Source organism: Coloeus monedula (assembly GCF_965178545.1).
Source record: "Coloeus monedula genome assembly, chromosome: Z".
Lineage (NCBI taxonomy): Eukaryota > Metazoa > Chordata > Aves > Passeriformes > Corvidae > Coloeus > Coloeus monedula.
The window spans coordinates 82,514,072-82,530,391 of record NC_138822.1 but is presented as its reverse complement, the minus strand read 5'-3'; the positions used below and the strand labels follow the sequence as shown (position 1 = coordinate 82,530,391).

General features: G+C 45.4%; 1 protein-coding gene across 1 annotated transcript; it reads right to left on the bottom strand.

The window, feature by feature from the left end:
- Positions 1–6,710: 6,710 nt before the first annotated feature.
- Positions 6,711–16,320, bottom strand: HAUS1 (HAUS augmin like complex subunit 1). Its single transcript, XM_082301285.1, has 9 exons — positions 16,261–16,320; positions 15,036–15,210; positions 13,294–13,429; positions 12,150–12,284; positions 11,077–11,200; positions 10,246–10,311; positions 8,949–9,020; positions 7,819–7,866; positions 6,711–6,861 (listed from the first exon to the last, which is right to left on the bottom strand). The coding sequence occupies exons 1-9, from the start codon at positions 16,315–16,317 to the stop codon at positions 6,802–6,804; spliced, it is 873 nt and encodes a 290-aa protein (XP_082157411.1). The 5' UTR covers positions 16,318–16,320; the 3' UTR covers positions 6,711–6,801.

Below are 16,320 nucleotides of genomic sequence, written 5' to 3'. Positions count from 1 at the left end.
CGCGCCGTCACTTCCGCCCGCCCGCCGCGAGCGCCGCGCGGGCCGGCCGCGCCCCACAGCGCCCCCGCGCGGCCGGAGCGGGAACGGCGGGAGCGCCGCCACGCCGGGGCCGCGGCACGGCCGTGTCCCCGTGTCCCTGTGTCCCCGTGTCCCTGTGTCCCCGTGTCCCTGTGTCCTTCTGTCCCCGTGTCCCCGTGTCCCTGTGTCCTTGTGTCCTTCTGTCCTTCTGTCCCCGTGTCCCCGTGTCCCTGTGTCCTTGTGTCCCTGTGTCCCTGTGTCCCTGTGTCCTTGTGTCCCCGTGTCCCCGTGTCCCTGTGTCCTTGTGTCCTTGTGTCCTTGTGTCCCTGTGTCCTTGTGTCCCCGTGTCCCCGTGTCCCCGTGTCCCCGTGTCCGTGTCCCTGTGTCCCTGTGTCCCTGTGTCCCTGTCCCTGTGTCCCCGTGTCCCTGTGTCCCTGTGTCCGTGTCCCTGTGTCCCCGTGTCCCCGTCCCCGTGTCCCCGTGTCCCTGTCCCTGCGTCCCTGTCCCTGTGTCCCTGTGTCCCCGTGTCCCCGTGTCCCTGTGTCCCTGTGTCCGTGTGTCACCAGCCCTGAGTCCCTGCCCCGAGTCACTGTCCGTGTGCCACTGTCCCTGCATCCCTGTGTCACCAGCCCTGTGTCACCGTCCCTGTGTTCCTTGTCATTGACGCTGTCACTGTCCCTGTCGCTCTGTAGCAGTCACTGTCCCGGTAACAGTCACTGTTACAGTGTCCCTGTCCCCATCACTGTCCCTTGTCACTGACACTGTCCCTGTCACTGTTACACACACGCCCCCAGGAGCCCTCACACACTCCGAGCACGTTCTCCCTTCGACACCGGTCCTGGCGATCCTGCGCTCCCTGAAACCACAGAATCCCGGGATTTTGGGTTTGGAAGCCACCTCTGGAGACCCGAGCCCTGGGGGCTGGGCGTGGGAAGTGTGAGGTGCAATCAGAGCGACCTTGTAATGACCTCTTTAAACATTGTGATGCGCACTTTAAACACTGTAATGCCCTCGTTAAACATTGAAATGCACGCTTTAAGTATTAAACACCCTCCTGGCGTTTCTGCACCCCGGGGTTTGTGCTGCTCAGCTGCCGGTATCGTCCCTGAGACTCAGAAACGTGGCAGGAAATCATTTCGATATAGTCCATCAGTCTTGATCAGGGCTACGAACACCTGGGAAATCCAAGAGTTAAACATTCACCATAGAGCTGCTCGTGGCACAGACTCAGTCCTAGGGCTGGTAGTACGGAAATGTGTGGGAAATCCACCCGCACCACCCCCCAAATCCTGTACGTGGAGTGGGGAAACCCAGACACCATGCCACCTCGTAAGAATTGTGTCGTATTAGGAGAGATGAAGAGATTCAGCTAGAAGCAGAGCTACGCGCTCAGGAATCCACAATTCTTTTTTAAACCAGTACTTTGCAAGGTAATTCTCACTAAATATGCCAAAAAAAAAAAAAAATTCTATTCGAGGAAGGTGAATGCATTATTGGTGGTGTCAGCATGAAGGCATGCACTTACAAAATCTGTTCTTGAGCAAAGATAAAACCTTCCCCGTGCTGGGCTGCTGGCAGTTCGGATCTAGAGCCCGCTCCGATTTCCTACGCGGCTTGAGCCACCAACCTTCACCACCCAGCTGGCTGCTTCTGGGGGGGAAAAAACACCCAGAACCTGTATTTACAGGGAACAATGTGCTTTAGAGGCACGGCTCCTGAAAGACACCCGGAGGACACCACGCAGCTCACAGGCGTTGGGACACGGCAGTCGGGAACAGGCGGTGCAGTTTTGGACGGAGTACAGGAAAGCTTAAGGACACAGGCGAGGGCGGTGAGCATCTGCCTTGGATTTGCAAGAGGAGTGATACATGGGAAGGAGCTCCAAAACTCCACGGCTGAAGGAATCGGCAGGCTGGGGGGCTTTGCAAAAGAGAGGAGAAGGAATTCTGGCTGTCTTAAGTACCGCGGAATTAGTAAACCAAGCGGGGAGACACGAGTGATCTGTAAATGTCTGAATGAAGTAAGTGACGTCAAGGGAGAAGGCTGGCGACACATTAATGGTTTTAATGGGGTGAAATTACAGAAGGGCATGTCTAAGTTGAGAATCCTTGTGGAAAGCTTATGAATGGAGAACCACAGGCTGGAAAATTGTCTCCCTAAGGGAAGTGGTGAAAGCTTTATTGCCTGAGATTTTAAATGCCAGATTAGGGGAAATACCAGGGGACTCGTTCTGAATTTTCAGGGAGATTGGGCTGAAAGGGAAGGGAAGAGGAAAGGCTGGAGGTGATGCTGGCTCCAGGAATTTTGGGAGTACAGCCCAGCGCCTCTTCTAGGCTCCTCTGGCTCCATGTTATCATTCTTTGACCGTGTCTGCCAAGAGTGCAATGATTTCAGCATTAGTTACCCCACAAGGAAGTGATAAGAACTCCTTCGCCAGGAAGAAATGCGGTTGAGCAGAGGGAATCTCGGCGCTTCCCCAAGGACAATGGGAGGAAATCAGCTCAGTGCTGGAGCATAACCCCAGCTGTGTGGAGCCACATTCTCTTGTCAAAGTAAAAGTTGGTTGTGGGAGCATTTTGGCTCTTAAGGGCCTCCAGAGTGGCGTCTCTCAGCCAGCTGCTGGCAGGGGGACACTCCTCTGTTCCTGCTCCCTTTTCTTTCCCAGCCCCAGGCCAAAAGTTTTGCTCCAGCTCCAGGCTGAAGAATGACTTTTCAAGAGCTCATTCGGTGGCATCCATAGGCACATTACTAAGCATCCTCTGCAAAGGAATATGCAGAAGCTTCACCTTCTGAGCAACATTTAAACAACACCCATTTTCCAAGCTTCCACAATTACAAATGTGCTGCTGATACCCAGCCAAGCCATCCCCTTGCTCCTCTGTGAGGTCACCCAGGCTCCTCTGCAGACACATCAGTGGCCAAAGAGGGAGCATGAAAAGGTGTTGAGAACACCATGGTGTTCACCCATCCCCAAGGTACAGCCAGCATCTCCTTGGGAAGGAAAAGAAATAAAACACTTCCTTGCTGCTAGGTTTTATCAGCCAACATAATCTAATTAACCAGCACAGCTGCTTAATTAGCATTAGAGGCATATTTATCAAGGGGCTAGAGGAAGCTTTTATTAGATTAGTTTGTAATTTTGGAGTTGCTGGATGTCTTTTTACTACAGTTTACATGGTTCAGGATGGTGCAATGCTGCAGGACTTCAAGGCAGAAGGAGGCAGCCCTGTGTCCTCCCATGCAGGAGGTACCTGGCAAAGAGAGAAGGAACCACAATTCTTTGAACACACTCTCATTGGTAAAGCCTCTGCTTACTCACATGTGGTGTTTTTCTGTAGGAGAAATATTTGTGAATTGGAGAAGCAGAAATACATTCAGCCCAGTACTAAAATTCTTCAGTGAAGTGAGCATTTTGCAAAATAAGAAATGTCTCTAAAGCTGCCTGAAGTTACTAACAGCGACTGCCTATACTTGGAGGCAAAGTGAAGGATTTCCTGCAAGTTCACACGGACCACGATCACTATTGTTTCACTGCTGACCCTGTACTTTAAAAAGCCAAAGAATATCTTAGAAATAGAAAACCTTTCCCAGACTTCTAAGGCCTATCCAGTTCTAAATGTAATTTAAAAGATCTTTAACACACTTACCATTTGACACATCAAATGTTGCTTGTAAGTACCCAAAACAGCATTGAGTATCAAGGTATTTGGAGTGTTTTACTGGAGATGGTACCAAATGCAACCAACTTACTTCCAAAATAAATCTTGAAACTTTTAATGTTTTTAGTTATTTTTAATCAAAGTCCCATCTTAATATTTTATATCTACCAAAAGATTTATATAAATAAGATTTTTGAATACTTTCAGTCAAAGGAAGACTGAAAACGAACAATGAAATGTTTGCAACAGATGGAGTATTTCTTTAGTACTAGTCAAAAGATAAAGCCAAAAGAGATTCCATCCACACCTTTTGATTCAATGCATTTTAAGTAAAAGACACATATGCCAACTTAGAAGCCTTAGATTTGCCCCATGGATTCTACATTTCTCTAGCATTTTACTGTAATTATTCTGGGTTTAATATCTAAATGTTTGCTTTTAAATAGATCCACAATACTTTGCTAGTTTGCAGACAATTTTTTTTCCTAAAGCAGTTATTATTGTGCATATTGGCCTGTTAAGAACAGGTATGTCAATTTGTGGTGAAATGTATATGAGTTTTCACTTGAGGCTGACCCCCATTTTTCACATCTAGTTCATAGTTTTAATTTCTCTTTTTTGTTTGTTTGTGTTTTGGTTTTTTTGTTTTGTTTTCAGGTGGAATTCCTCATCTTTTCCAGGAGGAGGAATTGAGCATGCAGTAATAGAATACAAACATCATTGTTGGGAAAATGGAAGGCCTGCAGCTCAGCCCAGCTCCAGTTCTGGGCCTGTACCTGCTCTTATCTTGCACAGGTGTCTCCAAAACTCGGTCTGGGAGCTGAGTGGAGCAGCTGATGTACTCTGCAGGGACACTGAAGCAGCGGAGGCCTCTCCAGCCTCGTGTCCCTCTCAGTTTGGTGGTTATTCCACATTATCCAACAGCCGAGGGTCCAGCTGGCAGCCATCCGTTGTGACCCCCGTGGACACTCAACAGCTGCCAGAGCAGAGGGAGAAGCCCAGAATCAGAGGTTTTCTCAGTCAGCCTGGTGTTCTCCTGTCTCAGCAGAAGCTCTGTGAGCTGTTCCTCCTCTGGCATCCCACCCCCACGCAGGAAAAGCTGGTCTGTCCCAGAACACCAACAGCAAAAAAGGGTTCCTACAAGGCACGTTGCTCATGCAAAACCAAAGAGCTGAGAAACCTTCCCAAGAGGCTCCACAAATCTCATTTATTTGACTTCTCCCGATTTCCATCAAGAGCTGAGCAGTCAGAGATGACAACTGTCTGCTGATTTACGCTGCGTGCGCTGGGGACGGCTCAGCTGTGACACAGAGCTCGGATGCAGCTGCCGGGGATTTTTTTTTCTCCTTGAGCTTTCCAGTGCTAGGAAGCAACACGTGGCTGTGTTTGGGCAGCTCTCCAGACAGTCTGGCCCTGCTGCTCTCTAGATTCAGGCTCTTCACGTGCTGTGAAATAGCAGCAGTCAGGGAGCAGTGCAGCTGCTCCGTGGGCGCAAGGAGGGGAGAACAGCCTCCAGAATTCACAACTGGTGCAGCACTACATGACAAGGTGGTGCTATGGAAGTGCCACAGTCGCCAGGAAATCCTCCCAAGCCTGGAGTTGTGGTTTACATGTGTGAGATAAAAAGCAGTCTCCTAATGTTAGCCAAGAAATTCTTGAGGCTCTCGTTGAAAAGCAGGACTGGTAGCACCCTCAAGCCCTCATCTAATCCATCTTTATATCCCAAAACGTGATCAACATTCCCTCACATTTTAAACACTCAAGCAAACCATTTCTAATCGGCTTTTAAGAGCTTCCAGTAATTAAGATTCCTTAATTGCCAGGCTATGACCTCCAGTGCCTTACACTGGCTTTCTTTTTACATCATTCTTTGATATCTACCCAGCCATGTTCTGATGTCTTCCAAGACTACAACTTCTTTCCCCTTCCACAACAGGAAAATGAGATTATATTCTTGTTCTTTCTGGGTTCAAACACCACTCCCATGGCTTTTGGGTGGGTTTTATCCGTAAGCAGTAGCTGTGCCTGTAGTCATCCCTGCACTATGGTGCCTGCTCCAAATTTCACATCGCTTACCTCTGAGGTAATTTCCCTTGAGCCAGTTTAGCCCATGAATTTTCTGCTTGCTTTCGCCCTTGTTTCCTACCCCAGAAGGAACAGAAGATAGATAGCCACAAAACTAAGGCAACTCATCCTTTCCTAACAGCTCAGTTTAAACACCTGGAACTAAACAGCAACTCCTGCTGGTGACGGAAAGAGGAGGCTGGAGATTCCCATGGGCAATGGCTCTCCGAGCTTCCCTCAATTCTTCCCCATCACAGCAAAAGGAAAGGACAGAGGTCACACTTGTGCTATTTCACTGGCACCAGTGTAATTCTGAATCTCCCTTCCTGCAGATCAGTGAAGATCAACTTCTGCAGAGAAGCAACAGCTCCTGAGGACATGCATACCATGCAAAATCATGGCATTAATCTCTTGCAACTCCAAGTGCAAACAGATTGTCACCGAGAGCACCGCTATTTGCCTGGATGTTTCCCAGTACAAACAGGCCCATGCTCAATGTCCTGAGGTGCTGCTACTATTTCTAGGTTTCACTTTTCCCACACCCACAGATTTTCTGATTTTTTGCTTTGGTAGCAAGCAGCTTCTAAAAGCTGGAGTGTGCAAAAACACTTCTGAAAGTGTTGAAGGCTGGTGTGCCGATGGCATGGAAACAAGAGGGCTCAGGGAACCCTCATGGAAGATGACATTTGAGGTAGAATTGTTAAGGGCAATCTCACTTCACGATCATCATGTCCCACAGTGGTTCTGCAAAAATACTGTTTTCAGATCTAAAAAGGTCTTACTGTATGGGGCTTTTTTTTGTTTTAAAGCTATGCCTGCCTTATCATTAGAGCTATTTATCTGCTTTACAGGTGTATCAGAGAGGGAAAAATAACTGATAAAGACAACAGCAAGTTTGAAGGTTCTTTAATGAAAAATAGGTGACGTTTACAAACACAAGGCCAAGAGAAAGAAGAGCACAGTAAGAATTCCAAAATGCATTGCTAGTGCAAGTAAGCAGGCAACAGAAGGAAAATCATGTTCCACATAGGCCACTTCAGGTGAACTGGGGTTTGCTGGGCTATGTCAGCTCGAAAGGCACAGCCTCGATCTGCCTTGAGAGCTCTTCGTCCAAGGCTTTCTAGTGGGAGAGAAAACCAACTGGAATCAGGGACCGTGAGACAGTTTCCACACACTGCTGGTAAACAAACACATCTGCAATGATCAGACCCTGGGAGGTTGTTAGCAGGGATGGATTAACCCCGGTGCTGAGCTGGATGGACTCGTCAGTGCAAAGGGCAGACAGCCACAGGGAAATCTCCAAAGGAAGGGCTGGACAAGCTCAGCTGCCTTTACTCTGTGCCCCAATGTGATTTTGGACACCTCTCAGCCCACAGGTCCTCCCCAGAGGTGAGCATTCTGACCTGAGGACAGTCTGAGGCTGGCAAGGGGAGCTTGTGTTCCTGAATCAAACAAGTGGCGTGCCAACGTCGGCAGTCTCACCTGAAAATGTGCAAAATGCTCTCACCTCGCTGTGATTTTCGGTGACAGTTTTAAGGCTCACCACTTGTGCTTTACAAGCAAGCAGGCAGTAGCCCAAAGGAACAAAAACGGGTTTTATGGGGCTCAAATGTAGCCTGGTTTGCTCAGGAAAGCTACATATGATCTTCCCAAACAGCTTTATGGTGTTTGGTTTAACAGCCACACCTGCAGATTACACAAACATGGAGGAAATGGGCACTATGTTTTATAGGGGAAGGTCCCCATTGCAGTCTACAAAGCAGCTGTTGACTAAAATATGGGCCCTGGAGTCCTCTGAGAGTTCAGGAGGAGCAAGGAAGCTTCTGAGACCTACACTGAGTGAATAAACATTCCAATAAGCAAAATTCATAGGGATGTAGCTACCTAATACCCACTAATATCACTGTGCCCAACTGACTTTGCAGCTCAGACATCACTCCACCAGTTCCCCCTACTAGTATCTACAACTTCTGCCTTACCAAATTTCCCCATGAGAACATTAAGACTACAGTCTAAGGTGGGTAAATCTGTAACCAATTAATACATGTAGCTCCTGGAAAGATAAAAAAGCTCTTACAAGTTCGTTTCTTGCTTCTTCAACCATCACTCGTGCCAGGGCAATGCTCTAATGAGAGAAAATGGCATAAAAACCAGTAATTCATCAGGAAACAAGAGTCCCTGCACCTTTGAAAGAGTCTAATGATGAGCCTCAAGTGAATTAATGAACAATTAATGCAGTTTTGTGTATGCACTTCACACACAGAAGGTACTGACATTAAAAGCCTAGTATTGGTTTGGTTCGGGCAATTATTTCAAAAGTCTGGTACGCCCTAAAATCTAAAAAGCCCGTTCATTTTAAGCAATTTTCCAAACCTACCAATCAAGGGACTTGATTTTAAACATATTTGTGCAAGAAGTTTCCAAAGCACAGTTAAGTTTGCAAGGATAAACCTCCCTCCCCTCCTTCTGCTTGCACCACAAGTGAGGCACTGGGGCTCTCCCTGTCTCCACTGAAAGCAAGGCTGGAGGAGGGAAGTGAAGAACCTAATCCCATCTGAATGTCCTGTTCCACTTGAGGGAAGGAGGAAGCTGCCTCTTGGATGAAGACAATTAAACAGAACACCAGTCCCACCCTTCTACCCACAGTCTTTTTTTTTTCTAGGAGCAAGACCTCAGTGTTTGTAGGAGGGAGATGAGAAACTTGCATTTTCACACAGCTGAGGACCCAGCACGCTCAAGAGAAATCAAAGAAAATTACGGAGCAGCCAATTTAGGGGACAAAACCTACATTTGGCTATTTCTTCAGGATCCTTAAAATCCTGTTCAGAGGTCCAAACTCTGCACCGCATGCTGCGTCCACCCTATTCACAGCCTGATGACAGTTACAGCTAATGTACTGGTAAACCTCAGAAAGTTGGTTATCCTAGGGGATTACCTTTTCTTCCATATTTCTTTGTCCAATTTCTGGCTAATTCACCTGAATACTAATTGACCCAGAGAATCTACTTTGTTAGAACAGTCTGCCTGACAAGCATACTTAATTTCTTGATTAATAAATAGAGATTAAGCCTTTGGTTTACATCATTAACAGACCTGTATGACATCTACCTGTCCACCAAAGCCATCACAACAATATCCTTTACATTCTGAAGTCCACTAAAATTAACCTGATGGCAAATACAATAAAACAGTGGAGTAAGTAGTTACAGGAGGTAAATCATGGTAGGACTCCACTTCCTTCTTCAATGGCTTAAGTTTTTCCTGCACTGCAGCCAGTTCCTGCAAAGAGAGCAAGACAGATTATATTCTAGGGAATTATTTGTAGAATTGATGGAAATGACTGAGATAGATACACAGTTATCTACAGCATTTCAAAATTTGAGAGCTTTCATCCTCCTTACACCACACAGAAAACTGAAGCTTTGCACATGCAGCAGCAAAAAGACTCTCCCTTACACTTATCAAGGGGAAGTAATTTCTGTTTGGGGCTGCAAACTGAGTACCTTCCGCAGTCCTGAACTCTTTTCAAATAACCAAAGTTATGTAAAAAAGATAGTCATTTGTGCTGCCCATTTCACTGACATCTTGGCAAAGCAGTTCTATACATGTCAGGGACTCAAACCTTACCTTATGCTTGGGCTCTAGAAGAGGACAAGCCTAGAAAATTTGCCTGTGGCTTTTTGAATGCAAAATTCCAACAAAAATTAGTTCTGGCCAGTACTCTCCCATAACACCGGGCAACGTGAGCACTGCCACCCAGTGCTGGTTCGTGAGAACCACAACAGAGAAACCAGGAAACCTATTTTCACTGCTCTACTTGAAAACATGCAGGAAAAGACAGCAAAAATAATGAGAACACTGAGTTCCCACTACAGTAACAGCAAAAAATATGACGACATGGTGAGTGCACTCAAACCAAGGCAAAACATACGTCACATGTGTAGAAATGTTTCAGCACAAAGCTGTAAAGTCAGTAGTTACTGACTCAAGCAATGTGCTTTTTATTTAATGTATGTTCCACTGGGCTTACAATACAGCTGAAAAAAGTTATATTTGAAGACACGAGAAAAAAAAATAGCACACAGTAGTTCAGAATTTGGGATTCATTTGACCTTATCCCCTTGTTTTGAAGAGATTTAATTCACACAAAGTATAAAGAATTACATGGGTTGTTCCATCAAGGAACTGCAGTACACTGATAGCCATGCAATGTGATACTGTCCACAGGATATCCACTCTGTTTATAACATGGAGGCAGATCTGTTTTCAGTGGCAGGGAATTAATTCCAGGAAAATTCTCCAGTAGATGCCTCTAAGAGAGACAAATCCATACCACAGACCCCAGTTCACGGGTATCCATCTACAGGATTTTAATTTGTGCTTCCTTTGGCCATTAAGATTTGTTCAGGTAACCCAACAGCAAGCTACAATTCCTGAAAGCACCCAACAAGCAAGCCTGGCTTGTACCACTGTAGAAACATCCCTCTTGTACCCAAAAACCTACCTCAGACAATTTCACAAGTGCTTCATGTGTCAGGGATTGGTCCAAGCCCGTGGCAATAAGCTGCTTCTGTAAACAGGACAGGGCACAAAACACAACAAGGAGAATAAAGATTTCACCATTTACTTCTGGTTTTAACTAAACAGGCAAAGAAGAATGCAGGTTGTCCACAGCATTTGTGCTATTTGAGCCACAGCTATAGCTGGTGTATGAAACCAGGTGCTGCTAAAATTTCTATCAAGAATAACAAGTCTTTTCCAGAAAAACAGTGGAAGAAGGGCACATGGCAAGGCTGAAGAGAGGGCTCTCAGTAAAATGTCAACTGCAATGCAACACTTTCCATCTCGTATTTGTCAAGGTATCAGACAGCATCGAAGCATTAAATAAAGCATTCACATGTCCTTCATCATTTAGGAAAGGTGAAGGAGCAGGCAGTACCACTTCTGCTTTCTGCATTTAGTCATACATTCTTTTTTTAAAAAAAAATGGGTTATATTCATAATTTTGAGACACAATTTACCTCAGTGAATCAGCTGCTCTACTGATAGCTGTGTTCTTTTGTATGACAGTAGCTCACAATAACCACCAGGTAATCCCAGCTAACAAAGCTCTCAGGGAATGAGGAGAGAGCATTGTACTGATCACAGAATGCGCTGAGGAGAAACCAGCAGGGACAACTGAACTGTGTTTACATGTTGTCCTGTTAGCTCAAGAGTCACCAGTCATGGAGTTTAGGAAGCCTATGGAATGTCTCTGTAACTACAAATTGGGCTCAACCAACCACAGCTGTGTCATCCCATAACAGTGTCTTGTAAGCAAATTCCTTCTGCCTACCTCAGCATCCTTGACCCTTATTTTTAGATCCTCAGATTTTTTTTCCAGGAATATCAAGTTCTTGGATCGACTCGCAGCTTTGGCATTTTCTGCTTCCTGAGATTCTGTTATTTTTTTAATATCCCTTAAAAAATAACACAAAAAGAAAAAACTATTACACTCAAAGATATATCAGTATACAAATACTGTTATTTATCTATGCTTGAGCTAAACCCTGCCATACAACCAACACAAGAAAGAAAAAAATGGAGAAAACCTCGTATTTCCCTGTGAGATTTTCCAGTGCAAACATATAGAGCTGTTACTTCCAGAACTCCAAAGGCCAGGGAAAACAGTGGCAAAGGGAAAAGCCATATGCCTAAAAGCAAAGGGTAATAGTCTCACTTAGAGACCTGTTACATGAGCTAAACCTCACATCAAGAGGAGGCACATCTGCACAAAGTATACGGGACTCTCTTCCACAAGCCCAATTACCACTTTAAAAGACAAAAAAACCACCCCAAAAGTAATTAGACTGGAAGGGAGCTGTGGAGAGCATCTGGGCCAATCCCCACTAAAGGCTAGGGTTGATCCTGCTGTGCTTGGCAAAGCACTTCAGATTACATCCTCCAGGGAATGGACGTGATACTGATTTTTTTTTAGAATTATTGTTATTATGTCTCCTACACACTGGTTAAGGGAACTCCTTACCCAAGAATGGCTTTTGTTTTGCCTCCCTCAGTCTGACTACAGAGCCCATACTAAATGTGCTGAGAAAACCAGATTTGCCTTCAGCCTCAGACAAAAGCAACTGGTGGAAGATGCAAGCTCGTATCTGAAAACTGCTGATAGACCACTTTTGCTGTAAAATAATGGGTTTGATGCTTTCCCAGACCTCTTTTGATTACTGAAAGTATCCATAACACATGGGTTTTGATATACTTCCAAATACCTCAAACTGGACATGTGTCAAACCCCTAAAAATTCAGTTATCCTTGTTAGTTACCATAACCAATGTTACCCAAGACAGAGATCACAAGGTCAGAGATTAAAGTATTACTTTAATCTTTCCCTTTTCCTTATCCATTACTTACTCCTCTAACTGCTTTTCCATTGTAAGTGTTGAAGTTAGTTTTTTCGTGAGGGTCTTCAATTTCAGTTCCATTTCTTCGTTTTTTGATTTTGTTTTAAACAGTTCCGAGGTCATATAATTGATGGCACCGTAGAAGCTGGTGAAGAGAGAATCAGTGGTAATGCTCAGGAGTCAGCTCTTCTCAAAGTCAGAGTTATTGTTATTCTTTTCTCCACACTTTACACAAATGACTTAGTTTCCTCCTGATGTTACGGCAGGACTAAATTAAAAGAAAACACGAAGGGAATTTGCTTTCTATAACTAACACAGATTTGCAAATGGAAGGGAAAACAGACCAGCAACATGAGTAAGAGTAAGTGAACAAGACCTGGCACTCTGGTGAATAAAACCACTGGATTTGAAATCACCAGGTGCTCCACTCCTGGCTTGCCACATTGCCTTTGAGAGAAACTGTATTCAGGCCCTGAAAATGTACAGTCACAAGATGTGCCCAGCAGTATCTGAGTCTCTTCCTCTGCCCAAGCAGCTTAAACCTCTTCTCCCTCCAGCTGAGGAAGACAGCTGTAAGAGCCAAGATCCTGAATACCACATAAAAATTGGATCCCAAAGCAGATTTTTCCCCTTCTTTACTGCAAGTGCTGCAGTGTCACGGGTCAAAGCCATGCTAGGGAGAGAGGCCCAGGGAGACCAGACTAACAGATGCCACTTCTCCATGGCAGAGGGAATCTCCTCACATGAACTGAGGCCAGATGAGATAGACAAGAATGAGGAGCTGAGACTGGAAGACCAATCATAATTCCCCAGTCTTTGCCTAAGCAGTGTGAACACTGCTATAGCTTGGGATACCTGGCACAACCATTCAACTGGCAGCAGCCTGCAGCCATGGACCACAAAAGCATGAGCAAAAAAGAGGGATTTAACTCCACCCCACACCCTTCTCAGTCTTTAGAGTCTTCCTGTGCTGGGATAACCCAGAGTAAGCACTTTCTGCTCAGTTCCCATGCGCTCCAAAGCTGCCAAATGAAAGCAAAATAAGCTGGACAAATAAGATTCCTAGTGTCAAAGTTAAGTTTGAAGCTGCTGATGTGAAAAACCAGAGGAAAACAGCACAGACCATCACCTTGAATGAAGAGTGTAAGAATTACCTGGTAAGAGATGTGTCCTCCACTTCGAGTGCCATTGCACTTTCTACCAGCTCATTGAGGTCTGCGGTGGCTTCTTGGGACAGACTGTCTACGGAAAGACCCAGGCTTTCTTCAAGAATATCCTGCCAGTACTTAGCTGAAAAATACATACAACCCAAAATAGTGATTTTTTTACTATTACTGTTCTTTTACGGAACTCTCCGAAGCTGGAACCCAATCCTGCACCCGGAACTTGGCTACCTGCCTGCTGTAAGGGGAAAAAAGACACTTTAAAAAAAGGCTTAAGCATGCCAAACTGCTGCCACATCTCCATTTGTCAAACGAATTCAGGGTATAAAGGGAAAAAGCACTGCTCCACTCCTTCTCAGACCAGTCTGTCTGACATCAAACAAACAAGAGCTCACCCTGTGCCTGGTTTGTGGCAGACCCAGGAAGTCCGCTTCCATCACTTTTTGTTTGGTGGCAAGGCACTTGAAGACTTGAAGGAACAAAAACTATAAAAACATCTTCATATGTACTATGCCAGCCTTTGCACAGAAAAGTGAAATTCCTTCCTTAGAAAACCCAGTGAAGGGACGGTCCTTTAGTATCCGTGTTAAAAACATATTATGGTCCCCTGAACCACTCACTTGCTCAAAAAAACCCGAACACATTATAAAATACTCACTCTAGGCAGCTTCAGCACAACTTAAATCACCTCGCTGCTGTTTCAGATTCCTCCAGGGCTTTCCTTAACAGTGGCTGAGCACCAGCTCAGACTCTTGAATGAGCTGCAGGGACACTTCCCTCTTGTCTTGGGGTGACTTTATGATGTTGTATCCCATATTGCTGTTCTAAGCCCAGAAATTAATTTTGTGCCTTTTTATACCTTTAAACTGAGCCTGAGAGGGGGGAGAGAAAAGTGTACTTTTTCAAAGCAGTTTGCAGTTTTTTTCATGTTCCAAGGACACAGATAAACCTCTCTTGGCTCTAACAGCAGCGGCTGGACAGGGAGGAAGCAGCTTGCTTTCCAACCAGTTTTTTCAGCTCCTTTTCCTCCGGAAAGTTGAACTTTGTTTTCCTGGGACTCAGATTTTTCCCTTCTTCTCTGCTGGACGGTTTCAACACCACAATACATTGGGAGGAATTTCCACCGAGGCCTTGGCCCTGGAGGTGGGCACATCACCCCGTCCCGGCTCCAAGGAGGAGGGGAGAGGCTACCTACAGAAGGACTCTGAAATTTTCCCAGGTTTTTCTCTCCATAGCGAGAGGTTCTACTATTTAGCATTATTATCTTTTTTCTGTGTGTTTGTTAAATAAATAGTTTTATGTATTTCACTTTCCTTCGAGGAAAATTTATTTTTTCCCAAACCTGGTGGGGGAGGAGTGGTTGTAACCTGCCTTCTCTCAGAGGATATATTTCCAAATTGGCCCAAACCAGTACACCTCTCTATCCAGGCAATATTTCCATGCTGTGCTATCCAGCCCAGCAAACTAGGAGGTTTTAGCAATTAACCCGCTTGTCCACATCTATGGCCTACTCAAGATGGCTTAAAAAATTGTCCTTGACCAACCTTATGCCACTGTAAATTCAGCTGAAAGGAAGGTGTGTGATGCATTGTTAGTAAAAACTGCATCAGAACAAAAGCTGAGACTGTTTCAGTTACATATACATATTCCTAAGTTTTTAATAAATACAACCATCAGGATCACTGAGAAAAGCCTGACTCGGATGGAACTGAGAAATTGAGCTTCAAACTCACCTTCTGCTTCATACTTGGCTGCCTGGTCCTTCATGTCCTCTATCAGCAACGAAACATCCCTGTCTCTCTCTTCATTGCATTCCATAACTTCATGCAAAATATCCACTGTCCTTTCATTCACCTCATACCTTGGAACAGGCTTATCCCCATATAATTTCTTTAGCCATAAAGTAACCTGCCAGAGAAGGGAGACAAAAGAGCAAGCAATCATGTGAAATGACAGAAAATAGCTGACAGATGTGAAAAATGTAAACCACTGCAACCTCTGCATTCCTGAAGAGTAACTCCTACATCAGTCCAGGAGGCATGGGTGGGAAAGGGGGAGACAAATTCCTTCCTCTCTTTTAAACACCCTCTGTGGTCTATAAAACTGTATTATATCCCTTTTAATCTCCCTCATTTCTCTGGACACCTGCTTATCTCCCTGTGATAGAATTTTATCTTTTTATTCACATGACCTGTTGTCTACAGACACAGTAATGACCCAAGAGATGTTAAAATGGGCATTTGGAAAACTGGTGAACACTGGGTAAAGTGTGTGGGATAAAACTGCCCGAGCCATCATTGGGAAGAGTCTCTGCAGGAGAGTGGGAGTCACCACAATGTGCAGGCACAAGCCCTGCAAAGCATTTGTACCATTAAAAACAAGGTCAGGAATGAGAGATAACTCAGTGCTCTCAGCTAGGGCTGTGATTATGGAATCACTGAATTGCTTGGGTTAAAAAAGCCCTCCAGGATCAACAAGTTCCATCATTCCCCCAGCACTGCCAAGGCCACCACTGACCCACGTCCCCAAGTGCCACATCCACACGGCTTTTAAACCCCTTCAGGGATGGGGACTCCACCACTGCCCTGGGCAGCTGGGACAGGGCTGGACAGCCCTTTGAGTGAAGAAATTTTCCCGAATATTCAACCTAATTAAATTAGAAAGGTTAGATCATGACCAGCAAGAACTGAAGAACGTGGAAGTTCTAAATCATGTAAGGAACATAAATCCCCGCATAAGGCTGCCTAATAAACCCGACGGAGAATGGACGCGGCCGTATAACTTTAAAAGCCACTTTTTTCCTAGCGCCTCTTTCTTCATCCTGCTGCCATACCAGCACCTCAGCAGCAATGGAGAAAACCACCGCACCCTGCGGCGCAAACAGCACGGACGATGTGTGTGTCAGAGGAAAAATGTAGAGAAAGAGAAAGCCACCGAAGCCCCGCCGGCCCCCGTTACCCGTATGAGCTTCTCCTCAAAGGGATCGCGAGCTCGTCCTCCCGCCGCCTCCGCCATCCC

Excerpts from the sequence above, each read along its gene's own strand:
- HAUS1 (XM_082301285.1), bottom strand. The coding sequence starts at position 16,317 with ATGGCGGAGGCGGCGGGAGGACGAGCTCGCGATCCCTTTGAGGAGAAG. Across the intron at positions 10,312-11,076 it reads TAAGGGTCAAGGATGCTGAG|AAGCAGCTTATTGCCACGGG; the intron begins GTAGGCAGAAGG and ends TCCTGTTTACAG. Across the intron at positions 9,021-10,245 it reads CACTTGTGAAATTGTCTGAG|GAACTGGCTGCAGTGCAGGA; the intron begins GTAGGTTTTTGG and ends CTCTCTTTGCAG.